Here is an 18540-nt window from a genome sequence, read left to right on the forward strand (position 1 = left end):
AATCATATGCGAGCCTTGGTCATTGATGCACTTGTCCCCAAATATCCCTCTCTCATTACCCACTCAGATCTCCTTGCTTTTCTAGCACTCTGCATCAGATGAAGAGACAGGGTTGGAAACTTGAGCATTGGTAGTGGAAAACAAAATCTTGAAACAAAGAATTTATCCAGGCCTCTGCTGAGGTATTACAGGGATGCCTGCCTTTCAATCAATAGGAAGCAGACACCCATTCTCATCCTCCTGGGACTCTCTGCAGCAGTTGACATTTGTCTACCTTGAGAGAGGTGGAAGGAGTCCATGGTAACATGCTAAAATGGTTTAAGTGCCTCAGGGCAGGATGCACCCAAGCAATAGTGATGGGAAACTGAACATCTGCCGCTAGATCCCTCACTTGTGAAGACACACAAAGGATCAATTATCTCTTTGGTCCTATTCAACATCTAGGATATGTCCACACTACCCACCGGATCAGCGGGTAGCGATCTATCTATCAGGAATTGATTTATTGTGTCTTGTCTAGACGCGATAAATCGATCCCCGAATGCGCTCCCCGTCAACTCCGGAACTCCACCAGGGCGAGAGGCGGAAGCGGAGTCGATGGGGGAGCTGCGGCTGTCGATCCCGCGCTGTGAGGACGGGAGGTAAGTCGATCTAAGATACGTCAACTTCAGCTACGCTATTCTCGTAGCTGAAGTTGTATATCTTAGACCGAACCCCCCCCCCCCCAGTGTAGACCAGGCGTTACATGCAGCCACTAGGTGACCTAGTAAGACAACATGGGCTCAAGTGTCAGCCATTTACAGAGGACGTGTAGCTCTGTCCTTCGCCATATACAACCTAAGCACATATCTAGAGGTGTGGGTAATCCAGCCAACTTTCCATTGGGCAAGCCACCAGCAATAGCTGTGCCAAAAGCATTCTCAGTGCCATACCAGTGCAGCTACAATTACTCTGCCTCTAACCCAGTTGAAATCTGCTCCTGTTGCTGGCCACCTACCTTTGAGTCTCACAGTCCTTCCAGAAAACAAGAAGTTGTTGATTTTAAGGCTAAAAGGATCTACCTTGATAATCTTCTAACCTCCTACATAACACAGGCCATAGAATTTCACCCAGTAATTCCTGCAATTGAGAAAATTATTCGTCTTTGCAATGTAAATGACCAACATCAAATGCAAAAACTTGTGACTGAGCTACAGCATCTTTCAGAAAGACATCCACTCTTAAATACTCCCTAGTGATGTATTAGCCACTTCCCCTGGTAATTTGTTCCAATGGTTAATTACCCTTCCTGACAAAAAGTTACATCTTGTTTGCCATTTGAATTTTTTAAAAACTTTATCTTCCAACAACAAGATCTCATGATGTCAGTCTGCAAATTCAAAGAATTACCCGAAATCAGGTAATTTCTGCCAATGTATGTACTTATAGACTGATCAGGTAGCCTCTTACATTTTCTTTTTGATAATTGAGCTCTCCACGGCTGTTTAGGAGTTTTCCAAACCTAATTAAAAAAAAAAGTTGGAGGAATTTACAAAATTATTTGAAGTGTTGGCATTAAAAATAAACACAGTCCTCCAGTAGAGGTATCACTTATGCCTTAGAGAGGGAATATTTTCCTCCTCCTATTTGATACTCTGTTTTATACATCCAAAGATTGTGTTAACCAACTTCACTGTAGCAAAAAGAGCTATTACCTCCAAGTCCTTTTCAGAGTCACTACTAATGGGGGCAACCCCCCCATTTGATAAGTATGTCCTACATTCTTTGTAACTAGATGCATAACTTTGCATTTCACCGTCTTAAAATGAATGTTTGATTGGATCAACATTATAAAACAATCCACATAATTACTTACCATGCTACCAACCAGTGTGTCAGACTTTATCAGCAATATTTTATAATTTTTTTCTGGGTCATAGATTAAAAATATTGAATGGCCTTGAAGGACTTCACTGGAAAGATCCTTCATTGATTATTTCCCATTACTTATGTTTTGGAATTTATCAGTCTGTTTTTAATCCCTTGAATGAATCATACTGATTTTGTATAATGCTATGTAAGTGATAATATAATGTGGCATTAAGTCAAATACCTTACAGAAAACCAAGTACCAAGTAAAGATACCTTTATCAACCAGATTTGTAGTCTTGAAAAATACCTAGTTTGACAAGAGCCATTTTCTATAAAACCATGTTGACTTGTGTTAACTATATACTGTCCTCTAATTCTTTGATAGAGTCCGATATCAGCCAATCCATTATTTTGCTTGGGACCAATGGCAGGCTAACTAGTGTATATATTTTCCAGGTCAGCCTTCTTTTCCCTTTAAAACATTGGCTCATCAGTGCGCTGGAAGTTCCCCAGTTTTCCAAAATTTTATTATACATTAACTGTCCAGAGAAATCTTTAGTCAACTCCTCTAGAACTCCTTGGTGCAAGTATTCAGACTGCCGTTTTAAAAGCCTGTTACTGTAGTTTATTTAATGTCCTTAATTATTGCTTTAATAAAAAGTATTTCATTGTCATGAGACTGATATATCATCCAGCTTTGTTCCAAATACAGAACAGGTATTGAAGACTTCTGCACTGACAATTTTACCATCTCCATTTAGTAACTGACTTATCCCAGTGTTGGGATTTCTTTTTGTTCCCAATGTATTAAGAAATTCCCTAACCTGACTGACCATAGATATTTTATCTATATCTTTAGCTTCCCTTTTCAGTTGTCTACGCTTAATTTCTACATTATATAGTCAATGCCATCAACCTCCCCTTTCCTCACTTATATATAATTACTGTTTTCACCTTCCCTGTTAGCCAAGATTATTTATTATTTTTTTAAATAGCCATAGGAGCACTCTTGTGACTGAAGAATTATGGCCTTTTGAATATCAAGTGTTCCTAAACAGCTTCCACTTTCCCCCCCACACTTCTGGTTAACATTTTTGCTCTCAGTCAATTTTTATAATTATTTTTAGCTTTGGGAAACTGGCCATTTAAAAAACAACAGAGTGTTCAACTTGAATTGACTTAATTTTCCAATGACTAAGAAATCCTGTTTGAATTAAGTGCTTTACCTAAAGGATGAGGAAACTCTAAACTGTTAAATATATAATTAGATATTAGAAGTGCATGACAATTTTTAGGACCTCTAATGCCATCCACCAGGCAGTGCAAAGTTGTTCCTTGTAGTCAATTGTGTAGTGATTCATCCAGTCTCCTTCAGAGATCCAAGCAACAAGGGTTTGTGTGAATTATCTATACATTAAAAGAAAGTTACATAAAGAATCTCATAGCGATTTTAAATCTGTCATTTTAAGTTAGATTTAGACATTTACGTAGAATAGTCTTTAGGTAAAATCATAGCCCCATTTAAATCAATGGGAATTTTGCCATTGACTTCAGAGAGGCCAGGATTTCACCTCCATCACGTGGTTTCTACTGAACGCTAATATAATGCTGACTTAATCCACAGTGTAAATGTTCTAACTTACAGGTGTAAATAAGTTAACAGGAAGTCATAACAAAGCATTTCAATCTTATGAAAGATGAAAAGTGTACAGTAAATATTGCGAAATATATTTTGTTTGTAGAGACTGGGTAGGTCAAAGCTGGCATTTACACACTAACAGGAAAAACTAGAAGTGATGGTGGTGTACTTCATAGTACTGAAATTTATCCATTTGATTTTTAATCGTATGTAAGAACTGTGTAAGTCAGGGATGGAGAACCTCCAGCCCGTGGGCCAGATCCAGCCCACTGCTTAATGTAATCCGGCCTGTGGCAAGTCTCTGCACTGCGGGCCGGAAGACCCAAGCCTGGGCGTGGTGTGGCGCCACGCCCCCTCCCCCTGCAGTTCCCGGGGAGAGGGGTGATCAAGGAAGTTCTGCATGCTGCCCCTGCCCCCAGCACTGGCTCCGCAGCTCCCATTGGCCGGGAATCTTGGCCAATGGGACTTGTGGGGGTGGCACCTGTACCCCCTGGCCGCCCCTCCGCCTCAGGGCCGGACATGCTGGCCGCTTTCAGGAGCAGCACAGGCAAGGAGCCTGCCTTAGCCCCGCTGCACTGCTGACTGGGAGCTGCCTCAGGTAAGCGCCACCTGGCTGGGGCCCACACCCCGAACGCCCTGTCCCAGGTCAGAACCCCTGCTGCACCCTAACTCCCTCCCAGACTCTGCACCCCTACCTGCACCACAGCCACCTGCCCCAGTTCAAACCCCCCTGCACCCTAACTCCCTCCCAGACCCCAAACCCCTGCCTCAGCCCTGAGCCCCCTCCCACACTCAAAACTCCTCATCGCCAGACCCATCCTACAGCCTGCACCCCCAGCTGCAACCCTGACCCTTTCCCACACCCCAACCCCCTGCTCCAGCCCAGAGCCCGCTCCTGCACCCTGAACCCCTCGTTTCTGCCCCCCCCCCAGAGCCTAGAGGAAGCCCTGAGCCTCTGCTCCTCCCCACGGGGCTGTGTGGGGCACATGACTGATTTTTTCTGCAGGTCAGTGGCCCCTGATAGAAAAAAGGTTCCCCACCCCTGGTGTACGTCAACTGCACCACCAAGACTCATTATATAAGTAGTCAGTGAGATACTGGTAGACCAGCTGCCAGCTCTTGCCAAAGCTGTAGGCATCAGCTGAGCACTGACAAATTCATAGCTGGAAACCAGACCAGGTCACCTGTATGTTAGGTATTGCTCAAGGCAGGTGTTATATGTAAGTGTTTAGACTCTAAAAATTGCTTTTAAGTTGCTGCATGTGTAACCCACCCACCTTCTGGGTGTGGTGTTTTCCCCCCCATCTAGTGGCACCAAGACCACAGAGAGAGATAGCTAAGGATGTAAAGCAGACTTTCTAACAGGCAGTTGGCTTTTAGCTCATGCGGTAGAGGCTCATGCTTTAAGTTCCAGAGGTCCCAGGTTCGATCCCAAAGATCAGGGTCTATCAGTGTTACACATGCATGAATGTTACTTTTAAAGCCTGTATCCCAAGCTATAAAGTTTTGCTTTATAACTGTAAAAATGCCTGCTTGTTAACCCAGGAAGGTCTGGTTCCCCTGCCCATCAAGGATGACTGTTAAGACTAAGTGGAACATTGTGAAACATCACGATGCAAAGACGGGATTAATGGTTCTCTTACACCCCTGAAGGTGCTACGTACAAGAAAGCGCGTGCCATCAGTTTGAATTGTGGAAGAAGGAAGTAAAGATACTCAACATGAATATTCTTCCTCTCTTTGCTTTTTGGACTGTCACAGGGCTGGAGCTAGGAAATAAAAGCAGAGATCCCCAGGATCAACCTAGGTTAGCCCTAAAAGACATTCAGGGTTGATGGACTACTACATCTCTCTGGCACCTTTTGGAACCATAGGCTGTAACTCATTTGTGTATATATGTTACCTGCTTTAACCTGTAAATAACTCTTGTTTTCCCTAATTTAGACATCTTTAGTTTACTACAGGATAGGCTACAAGCATTGTCTTTGGTTTGAGATCTAAGGTATAAATTGACCTTGGATAAGTGTCTGGTCCCTTGGGACTAGGAGCAACCTGAATATTTTGTGATCTTTGGTGTAAGTGACCATATATCACTAAGTCCAGCTTGTCTGGGTGACAAGATAGTCCCCGGGGGCATTCCCGTCTGTCTGTGACTCCATGGTAAGACTTTTATTGCACAACAGGAGTTCACATTTGTTACTGGGTTGCTGAAATCTAATTCTAGAGCAAAACACCAGTTCGGGGGGTCTGACCTGCTTTTTGACAGTCTATCCGGAGGTTGGCGCACTCAGTCAAGAGCCACTCCAAACAGTGACACAGTCAGGATACCCCAATATCATCTGCTTTATACAGTTTTATTCACTCTCAAAAATGAGTATGTGCTGGATCCATTAATTCCACAGAACTTCATTGTCCATTCATCCTTTTAAACCTTTGTCATGTTCAAAAAAGTATTATTAAAAATGGTTTTACTCACTGTATTTATAACTATCCACTGGATGAATGCTCTCCCTCTTTAGATGTCATCATTTACCAGTAAAATAGTAATCACATGAAAGTTATCACTGTTCATCTGTTGCTTTGGGGAGAAAGATAATGAGGTTTCAGGTCAAATTGGATTTAGCAGCTTTGTAAAACCATTGAAGAGAATGGGATGTTTCCTACCTGATAATTTTCTCTGTTAGCAGCTTTTCTCCTCACTCATTCATGGGCTAATGCCCCCCACCTGTGGCATTCAAAGGTGGTCCAGTGTTGTTGCCAGAGGCTCCAGGACTAACTTCCACCCACTAGAAGAGTCCTTCCAGAACTGTAGAAACATTCCAGCAACTAATCATTAGCATTAAGACAACTTGATATAACTTACTACTATTAAATTAACTTTAAGACATTATGTCTAAGTGTCCCTTGACAGAAAAATTTCATTTTCATTTTATATTCTGGTCATTTACCAGACTATTAGGGTGGGTTGAGACAAGCTGCTAACAGAAATTAAACAATCAAGAAATTTCTCATTCTATTATGCAGCTTCTCTCTTCATTCATTACTCATGGGAAGTGAGCAGTGAATCCTCAAACTAGGGAGGGGAAGGATAAGCAGAGATTAATTATTATAGTAGAATAATGGGCAGGAATGGAAGTTCCCCCATATCTAGAGTAAAAGCTTTATAAACTAAGGAGTAGTGTGGGCATCAACCCAGTAGCACCTGCCTACCAGAGGATACCATTGAAGAGGGATGGACATTGATTTTGCAAATCTTCCTCAGATAAGGCCAATACTTCTCCCTCAATGCCTCTGGGGACTTCTATGAATAGTTTTCCACATGCCTAGCATGCAGAATTTTTCCATCTCTGATCTGCAGCAACCTTGAGGTCCTAAGGCCTTGGCATTTCAAATAGAATGAGATGAACAAAATACAATTGACGTAAGTACTCGATATGCTTGAGATATAGCTTTAGAGCTCTAGGAATGCCCATTTATGCCACAACCTCCCAAGGATTAGAACAAAATGATGGGAGAACTATTTGCCAATAACTGTGGAAAGAGGAGCTTACCTTGAACAGAAAGGTTTCTGGAGCTATAAGAATAACCATTTCTGTTTGACAAAGGAAGTGTGGTTCTTGTACGACCATAGGAACTACTTCCAAAACATGCCAGTTGGAGGTAAAGGCAACTAGAAAGGCCAACCACAGGGTTATCTAATTTGTCATTGTGATTAAACTTGGCACCCAATACTCTACTGGAGGACCCAATATGTCTGTCTGTAAAAAGCTGTTCTGACTGGTACCCATGTTTTCTAGGGTCTTTGGTTGTAGGACTCAGCCATGTCTCCTGGAGAAACCCATATGCAACGGAGATCACCAGACCTTTGGGATTATAATGACATTTGTGTCACAATAGCATCTGGAGGTCAGGGCTCCATTATGTTGGGCACTACACACACAAAAGAGGCAGTCCCTGTCCCAAAGAGCTTTTGGTTTTCCTTCACACCAAAAATGTAAATTTGACTAGATCAATGAACAAAATATCCTGGTTGAGTTCTGTCTGGACACCAAACTGTATCAGAAGTTATGGAGAATTCATGCTGAACTACACTTCTCTTCTGATATCCAGGCTGTTAACTGTAAGTGTGCCCAGTCTGAATGAAGGAGTCCCTCCTCTCTCAAGAGGTCTGGTGTTTTCTGCAGGTGTAATGTGGGCTTCTTAGCCATATAACAAGTCCAGAGTGGGCCAGTGGGGAACTAGGAGACTCATAACTCTTCCTTTTCTATTTCCTTTAAGTGAACTGTATTGAAAGATAGCAGAGTCTTTTCTACCCAGGGCATTATTTCTATTGTCTCAGGGAAACTTTGACCTGTACTTACTCCCTGGTTTTGGAAGGGATATAAAAACCGCTCATGCCTCAATCATAAGCCAACTTCTAACAGGAGGTAGAAGACTTCCTCCATGAGTACTGTAACTGCCCACTACATGATTCCTTGTACCTTCCACTGCTGCAACTGGTACTATTCACTGTCACAGAGAGGATACTGGATTACATGGACAACTAGTTCAATCCCCTTTGACCATGTTTGTGGGTTTTGCTTGTTTTCCCTGATAGAGGTATTGAAATGAACTAAAAGGATGCGTATGGAGAGATTTTGGAAATTTGTCTTCCAAAGATGCTTGCATCCATAGTGAGCATGCAAGGGTCTAGCATGAAAGTTGGGTTGGCTTTCAATATGTTTGTACTTACCTGCCCACAAAGGGGCAGTTGAATGTTATATGAGAATGACACCTAATTTTGCATTGTGTCAAGTGCATGATCTTATGTCATCAGAAGAAATTTCAGCCACTCAGGGTCTGAATCTAATGCATAGCACCAGCAATCCTAGCCATTGTAAATAATTGGTTACTGATGACCCCTCAGGAAATAATTGATGCAATGAAGTTTTGGATCTTTGCAAATCTTTACTGCTATGGTTGCATTGAGATCAAAAGCACCTCCTGATTTTGAAGAGCTGGTGGCTATGTATCTTTCCCAGCACCTGTATTTATGAATGGATCTGTTTCTACAGAAGGGAATGATTGGCATGTTGTATGTCCATGGTTACAGGTACACAACATGCAACCAGACACTTACAGTTCTAGGTGCAGAGGCTAGACCAGAAGAAGTCTTGTACAGATGTGAACTTTCATACACAAATGCTCTTTTTGTCTGTGTCATGCTGAGGATTTTGTTGATTTTGAGGAAAATTCATCTTGATTTCCTTAGGAAGCTTCTGCTCCACATTTTTCCCTCTGCCAGAGTAATAATCCCTTCATGGGTACCCTTGTGTGACATGGGAAGCCCATCAATGCTAATTGGTAGAGGGCATATCATACCATACCTTTCATTAGGCCTGACACACATCACCCAGACTCACTGTTGTCAGTATTTGTAGCTAAAAGTTGTCATATAAGATGTATACAGATTGGTAAGATGCCGGTATTAATATTCTTGCGTGCTGTATGTACTGGCAGTGTATAAAGATTATAGACAGGTGCTGGAAATGTGTTCCTAAAATGTGTTTGGCAGGCAGTGCCTAAGCCCAGCCTATCCTAGACAATTTTGCCAGGTTGACTATGTCTCCAGTGAAAATTAAAGATGACCAAAGTCAATTAAAAGGATATTTACATGGAAGGTAAACAAAGCCATTAAGCAAGCAAGCAGAGGATCCACTTCAGTATGTTGGTGGGAGGAGGAAATGGGGATAGGAATGACAACTCTGGATCCTTTCCGAGTCCCCCCGCACTCCAGCCCAGGTCTGTTACAGGACTTACTCCCTGAGCAAGCTGGTTAGCTTCCTCCTCATCCTTAGACTCTTTCCTTGAAAGCTCAGGAACTCCTGATCAGATTTTTCTGCATTGGTACTAAGGCTCCTTGGGTGGGGGGGCTGGGGACCCAACATGCTGGTTTGACTCTGAGCTTCATATCCTGGCATTGCAAGGGTTAGCTGGCTGGGAACAGGCAGGGCATAATTCACCCTCTGTAGAGCTTCACCTAGAGAACATTGCCTAGATTTAAGCCAGGTATTTGCAGGATAGCTCTGCTATACCAGAGTGGGAGACAGTAGTCCCGCAGGGAGTGGCTGTAGTGGCAGATCCAGGTGGTTGAAGCCACAACACTGCTATTTACCTGATCCAGGAGAGAAGGAGGCGAAGTTGCCACTGCACAAAAATGAATAACGACAAAAGGTTTTAAAACAAAATGGTTGGGAGAAACTGAACTGTCAAACTGGTTCCACTGCCAGAGGCAGAAGATCTGGTGGCCTGAACTGAAGGGCAGAGTTTAGTCCTAGAGGCTCCAGCAATAACACTGGACAACTTCCAAATTCCACAGGTGGAGGGTATTAGCCGACGAGTAATGAATAGGGTGAGAAGCTGGGCCACAGAATTCCCTCTCACCATGTAGATTGTTATAGTAATAAAGGGTGAAAATGATTTAGAAACCAAACCAGTGTAATTAAGTAACATTTATTTTACATAGAACAATCTCCAAAGAATACATTTAAAAACTGATTTTATTGCATTTATTTATGGATTTTATTTAATTTTCATACAAAAGACAGACAGGCACAATTTAAGTATTCAAATACCTCAAGTAATTAAAAAAACCCCCAAACCTACCGATCACTATTCAGCTTGCCCCTTAAATTAAAAGGCTGTGAGTAGAAAGTTTTACTTACCCGAGGCAGTAGTGCATTTTTATTTAGTAGGAATAAATCACAAAATATATTTTGTACAAGTAAATGTTATTGTAACTTTATAATTACCTATAAAATTTTATTTCAAATTGCACAGGAGTTTGTTTACAATTGACATCTGCCAGAAAACAGGCTTAGCATTTAACTATTTGCCAAAAATATCCCTTAGAAACAAATTAAGATTTCTTTCAGAGAATACTTCAAAAGTTTAATAACTATATTATGTAACTTGGATCATTTAAAAATATAACGTTTTCACAGGAATAAGTGTCTATATTTATGCCATTGAACTAAATTTATTTTCTGCCTACTTTAAAAACCAGCCCTCCCCTCTGCCCCCAAAATAGCTGAGTGTCACTAAATAATGATATATTTTCCAATCAAAGTTCCAACACCACAGTGAAATCTGGAAGTGTTTAAATTAATCTATTTTCTAATTTACTACTGCAGTATCAAATGATGAAAAAGGCACGTAAGTATATTCTTCTGAACAGTTTGGTCTTTTTTTGACATCAAAAACAATGTCCAATGATAGCAACTGCAAACAAATGTTTAAAAGCAAAAATACTGAACAGACATTCCTACTGATTTGATGCAGAGTCCACAATATCTGCAATCTTCATTTTCCATAGAATTTCTTGTTCAACAGGAATATGAGCAGGTTTACGTTCACTTTAGCTTTATCAAACATTTTCATTACAGCTACACCTTCATACTGCATCTGAAGCAAATCCTGCAATTAAGGGGAAAAAAGTTAGTCTTGGCTTGGGTTCACACTAGGATTCCCAATTTGAAAAATAAAAACAATTGTGGTACATTTATTTATACATCTAGAACCTCAAGCTCTAGATACTTCACAGCTGAAGTGACATTTAGTAACTAATTTTTGACACACTTACTGTATTGTCATAGATAGAAACTAACATTATCCCCCTCTACATACCCAATCTCAGCCTGATCTTAATATCCTACCTTTAACACTGTAACATCCCACCCTTTATACTGCTCCAATAGTTTATGAAAAATCAGAAAGGGTAAATTTTAGCTTAAATACAAAGTTTATTTAGGTCCAATAGAGCAAATTTAAACTTTACCTGGAAATGGAGTTCCACTTTTTCCATCTGAACACCCAAGAATTTTGCTTTGATTTCAAAGTCACCCATTTCTTCACCAGGTGTGATGTCAAACATAACATTTTTAAACCTTAAAAAAAAAATTGGCTGTATAAAATGTATGCCATACAATTTCACATGATCAAGAAACAATAGAGAAAGCCACGAAAACAAACTTTGTACTAAAAGCACTAGTATTTTCCTAAGCACAGTACGCACTCATGACAAGTACATAATCTGAAACTATAGTTATTACTACTGCTCCTGTGCCCATCAGCAGCAGAATCTGGGAGACTGCAGGGCAGTTTCTGGTTTGGAACAGAAACCAGTAGCGCAGAGTTGGGTATTTTCCTAGGCTATATTTACACTCTCAGTGCTTTACAGTATAGGAATACAAGCACACGATACCAGCAGAGTGCCCCTGGTGTGGATTCAGGAACACTGGCAAAGCTGTGCTTTGTACTCGTATACTAAAACCACCTCCCATAAGTAGAGCAAGCATACCAGTAAAGGCACAGTTTTGGTAGTATAACTGATTCTACAATAGGGGCTTCTGCTAGCATAGCTGCATCAGTAAGGGATCACACCCCTGACTAACACTGCTATGCCAGCAGAAGTCTGCAGTGTAGACATGGCTATAGGGTAATTTATTTACAAAATGTACACACAAGTTCTGTTTCCTTAAAGCGAAGAGGTAACAATTGGCACACAGGCAGCACCCTGTATTGTAGATACCAAAGTTAGAGTCCTGCTCCTCTGTCCCCAGAAACTACTGTCTCACACCTGTCTCTCTCCAGGATCCCACACAAATCTAACTGCTTAACAAAATTGTGCCCACTGCCCTTTACCTCCCTCTGTCCCTGTTAGTGTTTCCATCCTGAACTGATCTCTTCTCTGATTTGTTCAGCATTTTAAGAGCTAAAGCAGCTTGGACCACTGCTGATCTTTAACTTAGTACGTGTAATATAAAGTAGAGCCAAGAACACATTTCATCTTTAGGGGAAAGGTCTTTTTAGCTTTATGTACCAGGCGTATCAGGTGGCTATCAGTGAGGCTCTGAAGACACATGAGTCTTTGAAGTCCCTTCTGAGAGTGGCCTCTATCTTTCCATCTACCAGGGCATTTGATAAGATATCGTTCCCTTAGGAAGAGATGCCAAGACACCGTGTTCTTTGCCAAGGATGGTTACTGCTACATCAGCCTGGCTAGAACCAGGTAGAATTTCAGGACTTAAATAGTCTTTCCCCCTTTTGTTGGATGTTTCCCAATTACTTCAATGGAGCAGTTCCATTGGAAAGCTCTCTGTTTTGGATGAGTAGTAGCGGTCCTTAGTTTTAGCTTAGTAAGGCTTTCTCTGGCTACATCTTGATGGTGTCCTCACAAACTTCCTCTCCACAGTTTCAAACATGCCTGAAAGAAAGAACTTCTCATGCTGCTTTAAGTTTGGGTTTTTCACAAAACCAGGAGTTCTCCAAACAAAGCTCCTTCTTTGGAAGAGAAACTGGAGCTCATGTAAGATGAAGATCTATGGTACTTTGTCCTTTGTATTTTCTGGTGTTTGTCTTCTTTAAAAATACATATATTCATTTTGCCTTTGGGAATGAAGTTTCATTCCGATTGGGGGCCCACTGTCCCATTGTACTTGGGGCTTTTGAGGTGTGGCTCATGTGAAGGGAAAGAGGGAGGGTTGAGCTTTTGCGCTTCTCATCCTTGAATATATTATTGGAAAGGAAATGCAAAGAAGCATCCTCCTAAGGGACTAGATTATCCTCTTTAAAAGAAGGCTAGTTGGAAAATATGCCAAACTCCTTGCTCTTGACAACACACTTAAGTGAATGGGAAGGAACTCTGGAATTTCTTTTTTTAAATAGACCGACCAGTTGATTGTGAGAGGTGTTAAATTAACGAGGTCCCCTCCCCGCCCAAGTTTCCCTCAAAGAATCCCTGGTTAGTACCATGGGGTCTCTAAAAAGTCTCACCACCAAAGTGAACTGACCCATCCTTGCTGAAATGTCTCTACAGGAGTCTAGACTAGTATGTGAGGAAGAATGCAGAGACCTCAACATGTCACTGAAATGCTGCATTGTTTTCTTTAGAAAAGCAAAGGTCCGTGGACCTTTGAAAAGTGTGACAGAGCTGTCTTTTCTGTAGCTTCTGAAAAAGGTCTCCTCACAAATGAAGCACTCCTTGTTTTTCAGTTTGTTCTCTTCGGTTTTCTCAGTATAATAGAGCTCCGCAGGTTGTCCTGTTTTGGAGGGCAGGAATGACAAAAAGCACCCTGAAAAAGTTTTGGTCCTCTAAGGGAGAAAGGGTGAGAGAAAAAAGTGAGATATTTTGCTTGCAGCTGTCCCAAACAGAGCTATGAAACCTAGGATATTGGATAATGCAGGAGACTTCAACAACCAGTTCTGTTTGCACTGCCAAAGGCAGAGAATCTGGGACAAGGGTAGAAGGAAGCACAGAGAAGTCACATGTGACCTGTCTCTGGTATTTGCAGGAAGAGAACTGAAGCCCAGGAGGGAGAGGTCAGGATCCAGAAGCTTCAAAACTGAATTATTTTCACTAATGGTAATTTCAGCATAATGCCTGCTTTACTCAAAAGTTTATTAAAATGATTACTCAGTGGATGAAAAGGCAATAGCTGCTCAGCAAGTCAGCTGTATCAGCGCTTATTAAATTATTTTAAATGGAACATCTAGAAGTTAGCTATAATGTTGCAATAATATGGTGCCTATTCTCAAAAAAAAAGTTATTAAGTAGCAAACTACAAAGACAGCAAGGAGAAAGTCTATTAGGATACGCAACTGTAATTTCCCTTCCTAATGTATAAAAATCTCTACAGTAATGTGAGGAAAAAAGAATGCTGACATTTCTGAGCTTTTACCAAAACAATGACTAGTTAAAGAGTTGTCAATTTCCTTCGCTCTGAGCAGGTTTAACATCATACTCACTGGTTGGTTTGAAGATCTTCAATTTCTAGAATGACTCCTTTTTCATGTAGTCTTGCTGCTGTGTACTTTAGTGATGTTTGCTTAAGTTTTTTGCTTCCCTTCTCTTCTACTTTTCCATCTAATTTAATTGACCTCCGAGAATTTCTGTAGAAGAGAAAAGTTTGTGGTTAATCCAAACACATTTCTCCTTCAGACTTATTTCTTTCCTCTTCTCCATAGTTCTTTGCAAAGGAACGGCTAACAAAGAGAGTTTAGTTCTTCCTTCACTCCTGTGTGTTCTTCTGAAGGCTCTTGTTAACTGTAACCAACTTTCACATAAAAAAAATTAACACTAGAAAAACAAAATGGAGGAAGAAAAGAAAAGGAACAGATCTGAGCATTACTGGAATTACTATTAGAAAGAAAAAATAGGAGACATTTTGTCTGAATAATCTACATATTTCTGTAAAGATTTTCAGCTGCTGAAAACTTAAATTTTAGCAGCTGGTTATATTTAACTTGTAGTAAGATGTAAAGTGATAGAAGTGACAACAGATTTTCTCTCTTTATAAAAAACAAAAAAACCCAAACAAACCAAAAAACACCAAAGTCCTTCTCCCTTAAAGAACTCACAACTTATGTCAATAAAACTTTACATTATGCAGTCTTAGTTGTGGCTTTATCTCATGGGTAATGCAGTAATCCAGGAGTGAGTTATGCAGATCATCCCAGACAAGTGTCAAATACTTGCATCACAAAGCATATTTTAGCAAAGAAATATTTAAAAAAGTACGTACTATTCTATATTCCTCTACCTTCAAGCAAGTTGCCTCAGAGTGAGGAGGAAAATAATAGTGATGCCCCAATGCAATGTTGCACATGGAGCTTGCACATGTGTATTCCAACTGGTAAACTCTAATTAAACTTTCCAATTTAAGACCAATACATTGAAAATATACCTGTCAGACTAATTTTTTTTTTAAAAAGGCTTTTTAAAAGGAGGCTTCAAATAAATTTATTATCACTGTTTCCTTTTCGCTGTGTAGTTTATTCAACAGTTAGTGACAACTCCGGTTCACTTTTTACATGTGAATTATACTCAAATTTGCAACTAAAGATGAAGCCCTCCACTTACATCAATGGCATTTGGAACTCTCTTCAGACATTAAAAAGAAATCTTTCAACTCACTTTCTTGTTAAGTTGTCTAAGCAGGTTTTTATATAGGTGTTGTAATAATTTACTTGATCTTCATAAAATGCTGTCTTGGATTGAAGTGCAGACAGAGTCTGTTGGAGTTTCACTAATTCAGCTTTTCGATGATGTCGATATCTTCTTTGATTCCGGATGTCCTAAGGTAAACAGTTTTGAATTGAATTGTTTTATTGAATAATAAATTGATTTGAATTTTTTAAATAAAATTATTTCCTCACAAACCACCACCAAAATCTGTTCAATACTTTTATGACTGAATAGTAACTTATTGCTCACTCATTTACTGGGGAAAAACATGAATTAGAATATTGCACTTGGTCATATTTTCCAGAAGTGTTTTTTTAAAGTGTAGATACAAATCCTCTGTGTACAAAGAATAGCATTTAGTTTTGCAAAATGGATAATGACATCCCTAACCCATTTATGTGCAATTTAGTCAGCTGCTTATAAAAGCATATTTCTTTTATCATTTATAATTATTTCTGCCTATTATGCTGAAGAGAGTCCATGTTTCACCAAATAAACCATTATTCGATGACCACTGACTTATTTGAGAACCCAAAGAAGTAAAAAACTAGTTATAAAAATGAAGGTTTTATAGATTTTCTTGATATGTTATTTCTTCCAATACATTGATGCTACAGGTAGAGACTTAGTCAGCTTTTCCACTCCAGTGTATACAATTTACAAACAGTGGTGAGAACCAAGAGAGTAAATAGGTCAGATTTTAAGAGCCAGACAAATATTTGGGATAGGGTGAAAAACCATTGACAATTCTGACTCATTTCTAGGACACTGCAGAATATAAAGGACTTATCTATTCATCTGATGATTATTTTTAGTTCTTTAACACACCATAAAAGCTTACTTATAACTGTGGTTCTTCAAGATGTTGTAGTTAGTGTGGATCCCACTGTAGATGCGCATGTCCCTTGTGTGTACAATTGGAGTCTTGATTAGCAGCACCTGTGGCCACACATGTTCTGTGCTTCCTCATGCTCCCATGCAAGGGCATAAAGGGGAGAACAGCCACAATCTTCCTCAGGGCCCCACAATCAAAAGCCTGAGTTGCTAAGGACTCAAAGTGGAGTTTGAGAGCTGGTCATAGGACCCACACTGACAACATCTTGAAAAAAAAAAGACTGTTACTCACCTTTGCATAGAATCACAGGGTTAGAAGGGACCACAAGGGTCATCTAGTCCAGTGGTTCTCAGCATTTTTTCATTTGTGGGCCAGACCCCTTTGGAAATTTTAGACAGTCTGCAGACCTCTGGTGCCCATGGACCACAGGTTGAAAAACCCTGTTCTATGGTAATGACAACTTTCTGTTGATTCCTTAGAGACAGCCTGCAGACCTTGAGGGGTCCATGGACCACAAGCTGAGTGAGAACCACTGATCTAATTTACTCCCCTAACAACATGCAGGATTTCTCATAACTGTTCTTCAATATATATATTGCATAGGTCCATTATGCTGTAGATGTCTGCGCACTGGTGCTGGAGTGTTTTCCCCAGCAGTATCCATAAAGGCTCCACCCACTGCTAAACTTCTCATGCTCCAAAGCCAAGATAATGGCTGAAGCATCAGGGAAGGAAGGTGGGTTGCATAATGGACATATGCAACACATCTCAAAGAACAACAGTGATGAGAAGGTGAGTAACCATTTTGTCTGATTGCTTACATATGTCCATTACACTATTGACGATTCTCAAGCTGATGCTCCAGGAGGCATGGCACAAAGTCGCATTGGAAGAGGGATTGTAGGATCACTTTCCCAACATTTGCAGTCTCCTGTGATGCAGCAGACAGTGAGTTATGCCTGGCAAATTTAGGACTGCCAAAGACCACTTCACTTCTCTACAGAGGTCCGTAACTGGGACATGTGCCACAAATGCTGCTGAGGTTGAATGAGCTCTGGTCTAGTGCACTGATAGTTTGTCAGGAGACATTACTCCTTTGGCAGCACAACACATTGTAATGCAGCTGGTGATCCATTTTGAGAGCCTGTGAGTTGTCATCGAGTGGCCTCTCATACGTTCCACATAAGATGAAAAACTGGGAAGACACCTCCAAAAGGCTTTGTCCTACCTAGCTAAAAACACCAATGCGCGAATGTCCATGGTATGGAGCTCCTCCTCCTCCTCATGGATACGCAATTTTGGGAAGAAACTTCGTAGGCAGGTAGACTAATTTAACTTGAAATTGGACACCATCTTCAAGAGGAATCTGTGGTGTGGTCTTAGCTGAACCTTGTCTTTGTAGAACACTGTAGGTGGATTCATGACTAATGCACTCAGCTCTCCCACCCTCCTGGAAGAGATAATGGCTGCTAAGGTGGTTTCCTTTGCTGTCAGGTGTAGAAACAAGCACAATGGTAAAAGCTCAAAAGGAGGGTCCATAAGCACAGACGCCACCAGATTTAAAGCCAGGAAAACGTTGCGTCTCTGACAAACAAACATTCACACCATTCAGGAACCTAGTAGTGATTGGGTGAGCAAAGACCGTCTTTCCATCTATGTGAGGGTGAAATGCTGAGATGACCACTAGAGTCACCCTAATAGAGCTAAGAGCTAGCACTGACTCCTTAAGGAGCAAAAGATGGTTCAGAATTGATTAAATCTTCATCTGAGTCAGGGCCACATTACCGGAGGCTGCTGAGATGGAAAAAACATTTTCATTAACTCAACTAAATAGCTCTTCTGGATGGCTTTCCGCTATTAAGGAGCTCATTTCTAGACTGCAACTGAGCAATGTACCTTTTCTGCATTCATCCATGCCGTAAGATGCAGCACCCACCCATGGCTTTGCGTCAGGAGGTCTCAAGTTACTGGTAACAAAGGTTTATGAGTGAACAGTTTGCAGAGGTTTGAATACCACGTTTGTCTCAGCCAGGCTGGAGCTTTAAGGATAATTCTGCCCTGAGCTTGATTGAGCTTGAGAATGACCCTGGCAATAAGGGGTATTGGCAGGTATGCACAGAGGAGCTCTTTGTTTCTCAGAAACAGGAAAGTGTCTGATATTGATCCTGGGCAGTGATCCACCCTAGAACAGAAGCAGGAATACTTCCTGTTC

At 40.8% G+C, this 18540-nt stretch overlaps 1 protein-coding gene and 1 long non-coding RNA gene across 4 annotated transcripts in view; one reads left to right on the forward strand and one right to left on the reverse strand.

Annotated features, from left to right (window-relative positions):
• Positions 1 to 18540, forward strand: part of LOC120408066 — a 57293-nt gene that overhangs the window by 8101 nt on the left and 30652 nt on the right. The window lies entirely within an intron of this gene.
• Positions 10277 to 18540, reverse strand: part of IQGAP2 (IQ motif containing GTPase activating protein 2) — a 225549-nt gene continuing 217285 nt past the window's right edge. For 2 of the 3 annotated variants that reach the window (XM_039544574.1, XM_039544575.1), the window contains 4 exons: positions 15443 to 15603; positions 14275 to 14418; positions 11306 to 11414; positions 10804 to 10944 (listed from right to left, as the gene is read on the reverse strand). In XM_039544574.1, coding sequence (XP_039400508.1) covers positions 10831 to 10944; positions 11306 to 11414; positions 14275 to 14418; positions 15443 to 15603 — 528 coding nt within the window. In that variant the 3' untranslated portion in view covers positions 10804 to 10830. Of the gene's footprint in view, positions 10945 to 11305; positions 11415 to 14274; positions 14419 to 15442; positions 15604 to 18540 lie in introns of all 3 variants that reach the window. The other variant, XM_039544573.1, reaches the window with a different exon arrangement.

The sequence above is a fragment of the Mauremys reevesii genome, linkage group 6 (assembly GCF_016161935.1).
Source record: "Mauremys reevesii isolate NIE-2019 linkage group 6, ASM1616193v1, whole genome shotgun sequence".
NCBI classification, from domain to species: Eukaryota; Metazoa; Chordata; order Testudines; family Geoemydidae; genus Mauremys; species Mauremys reevesii.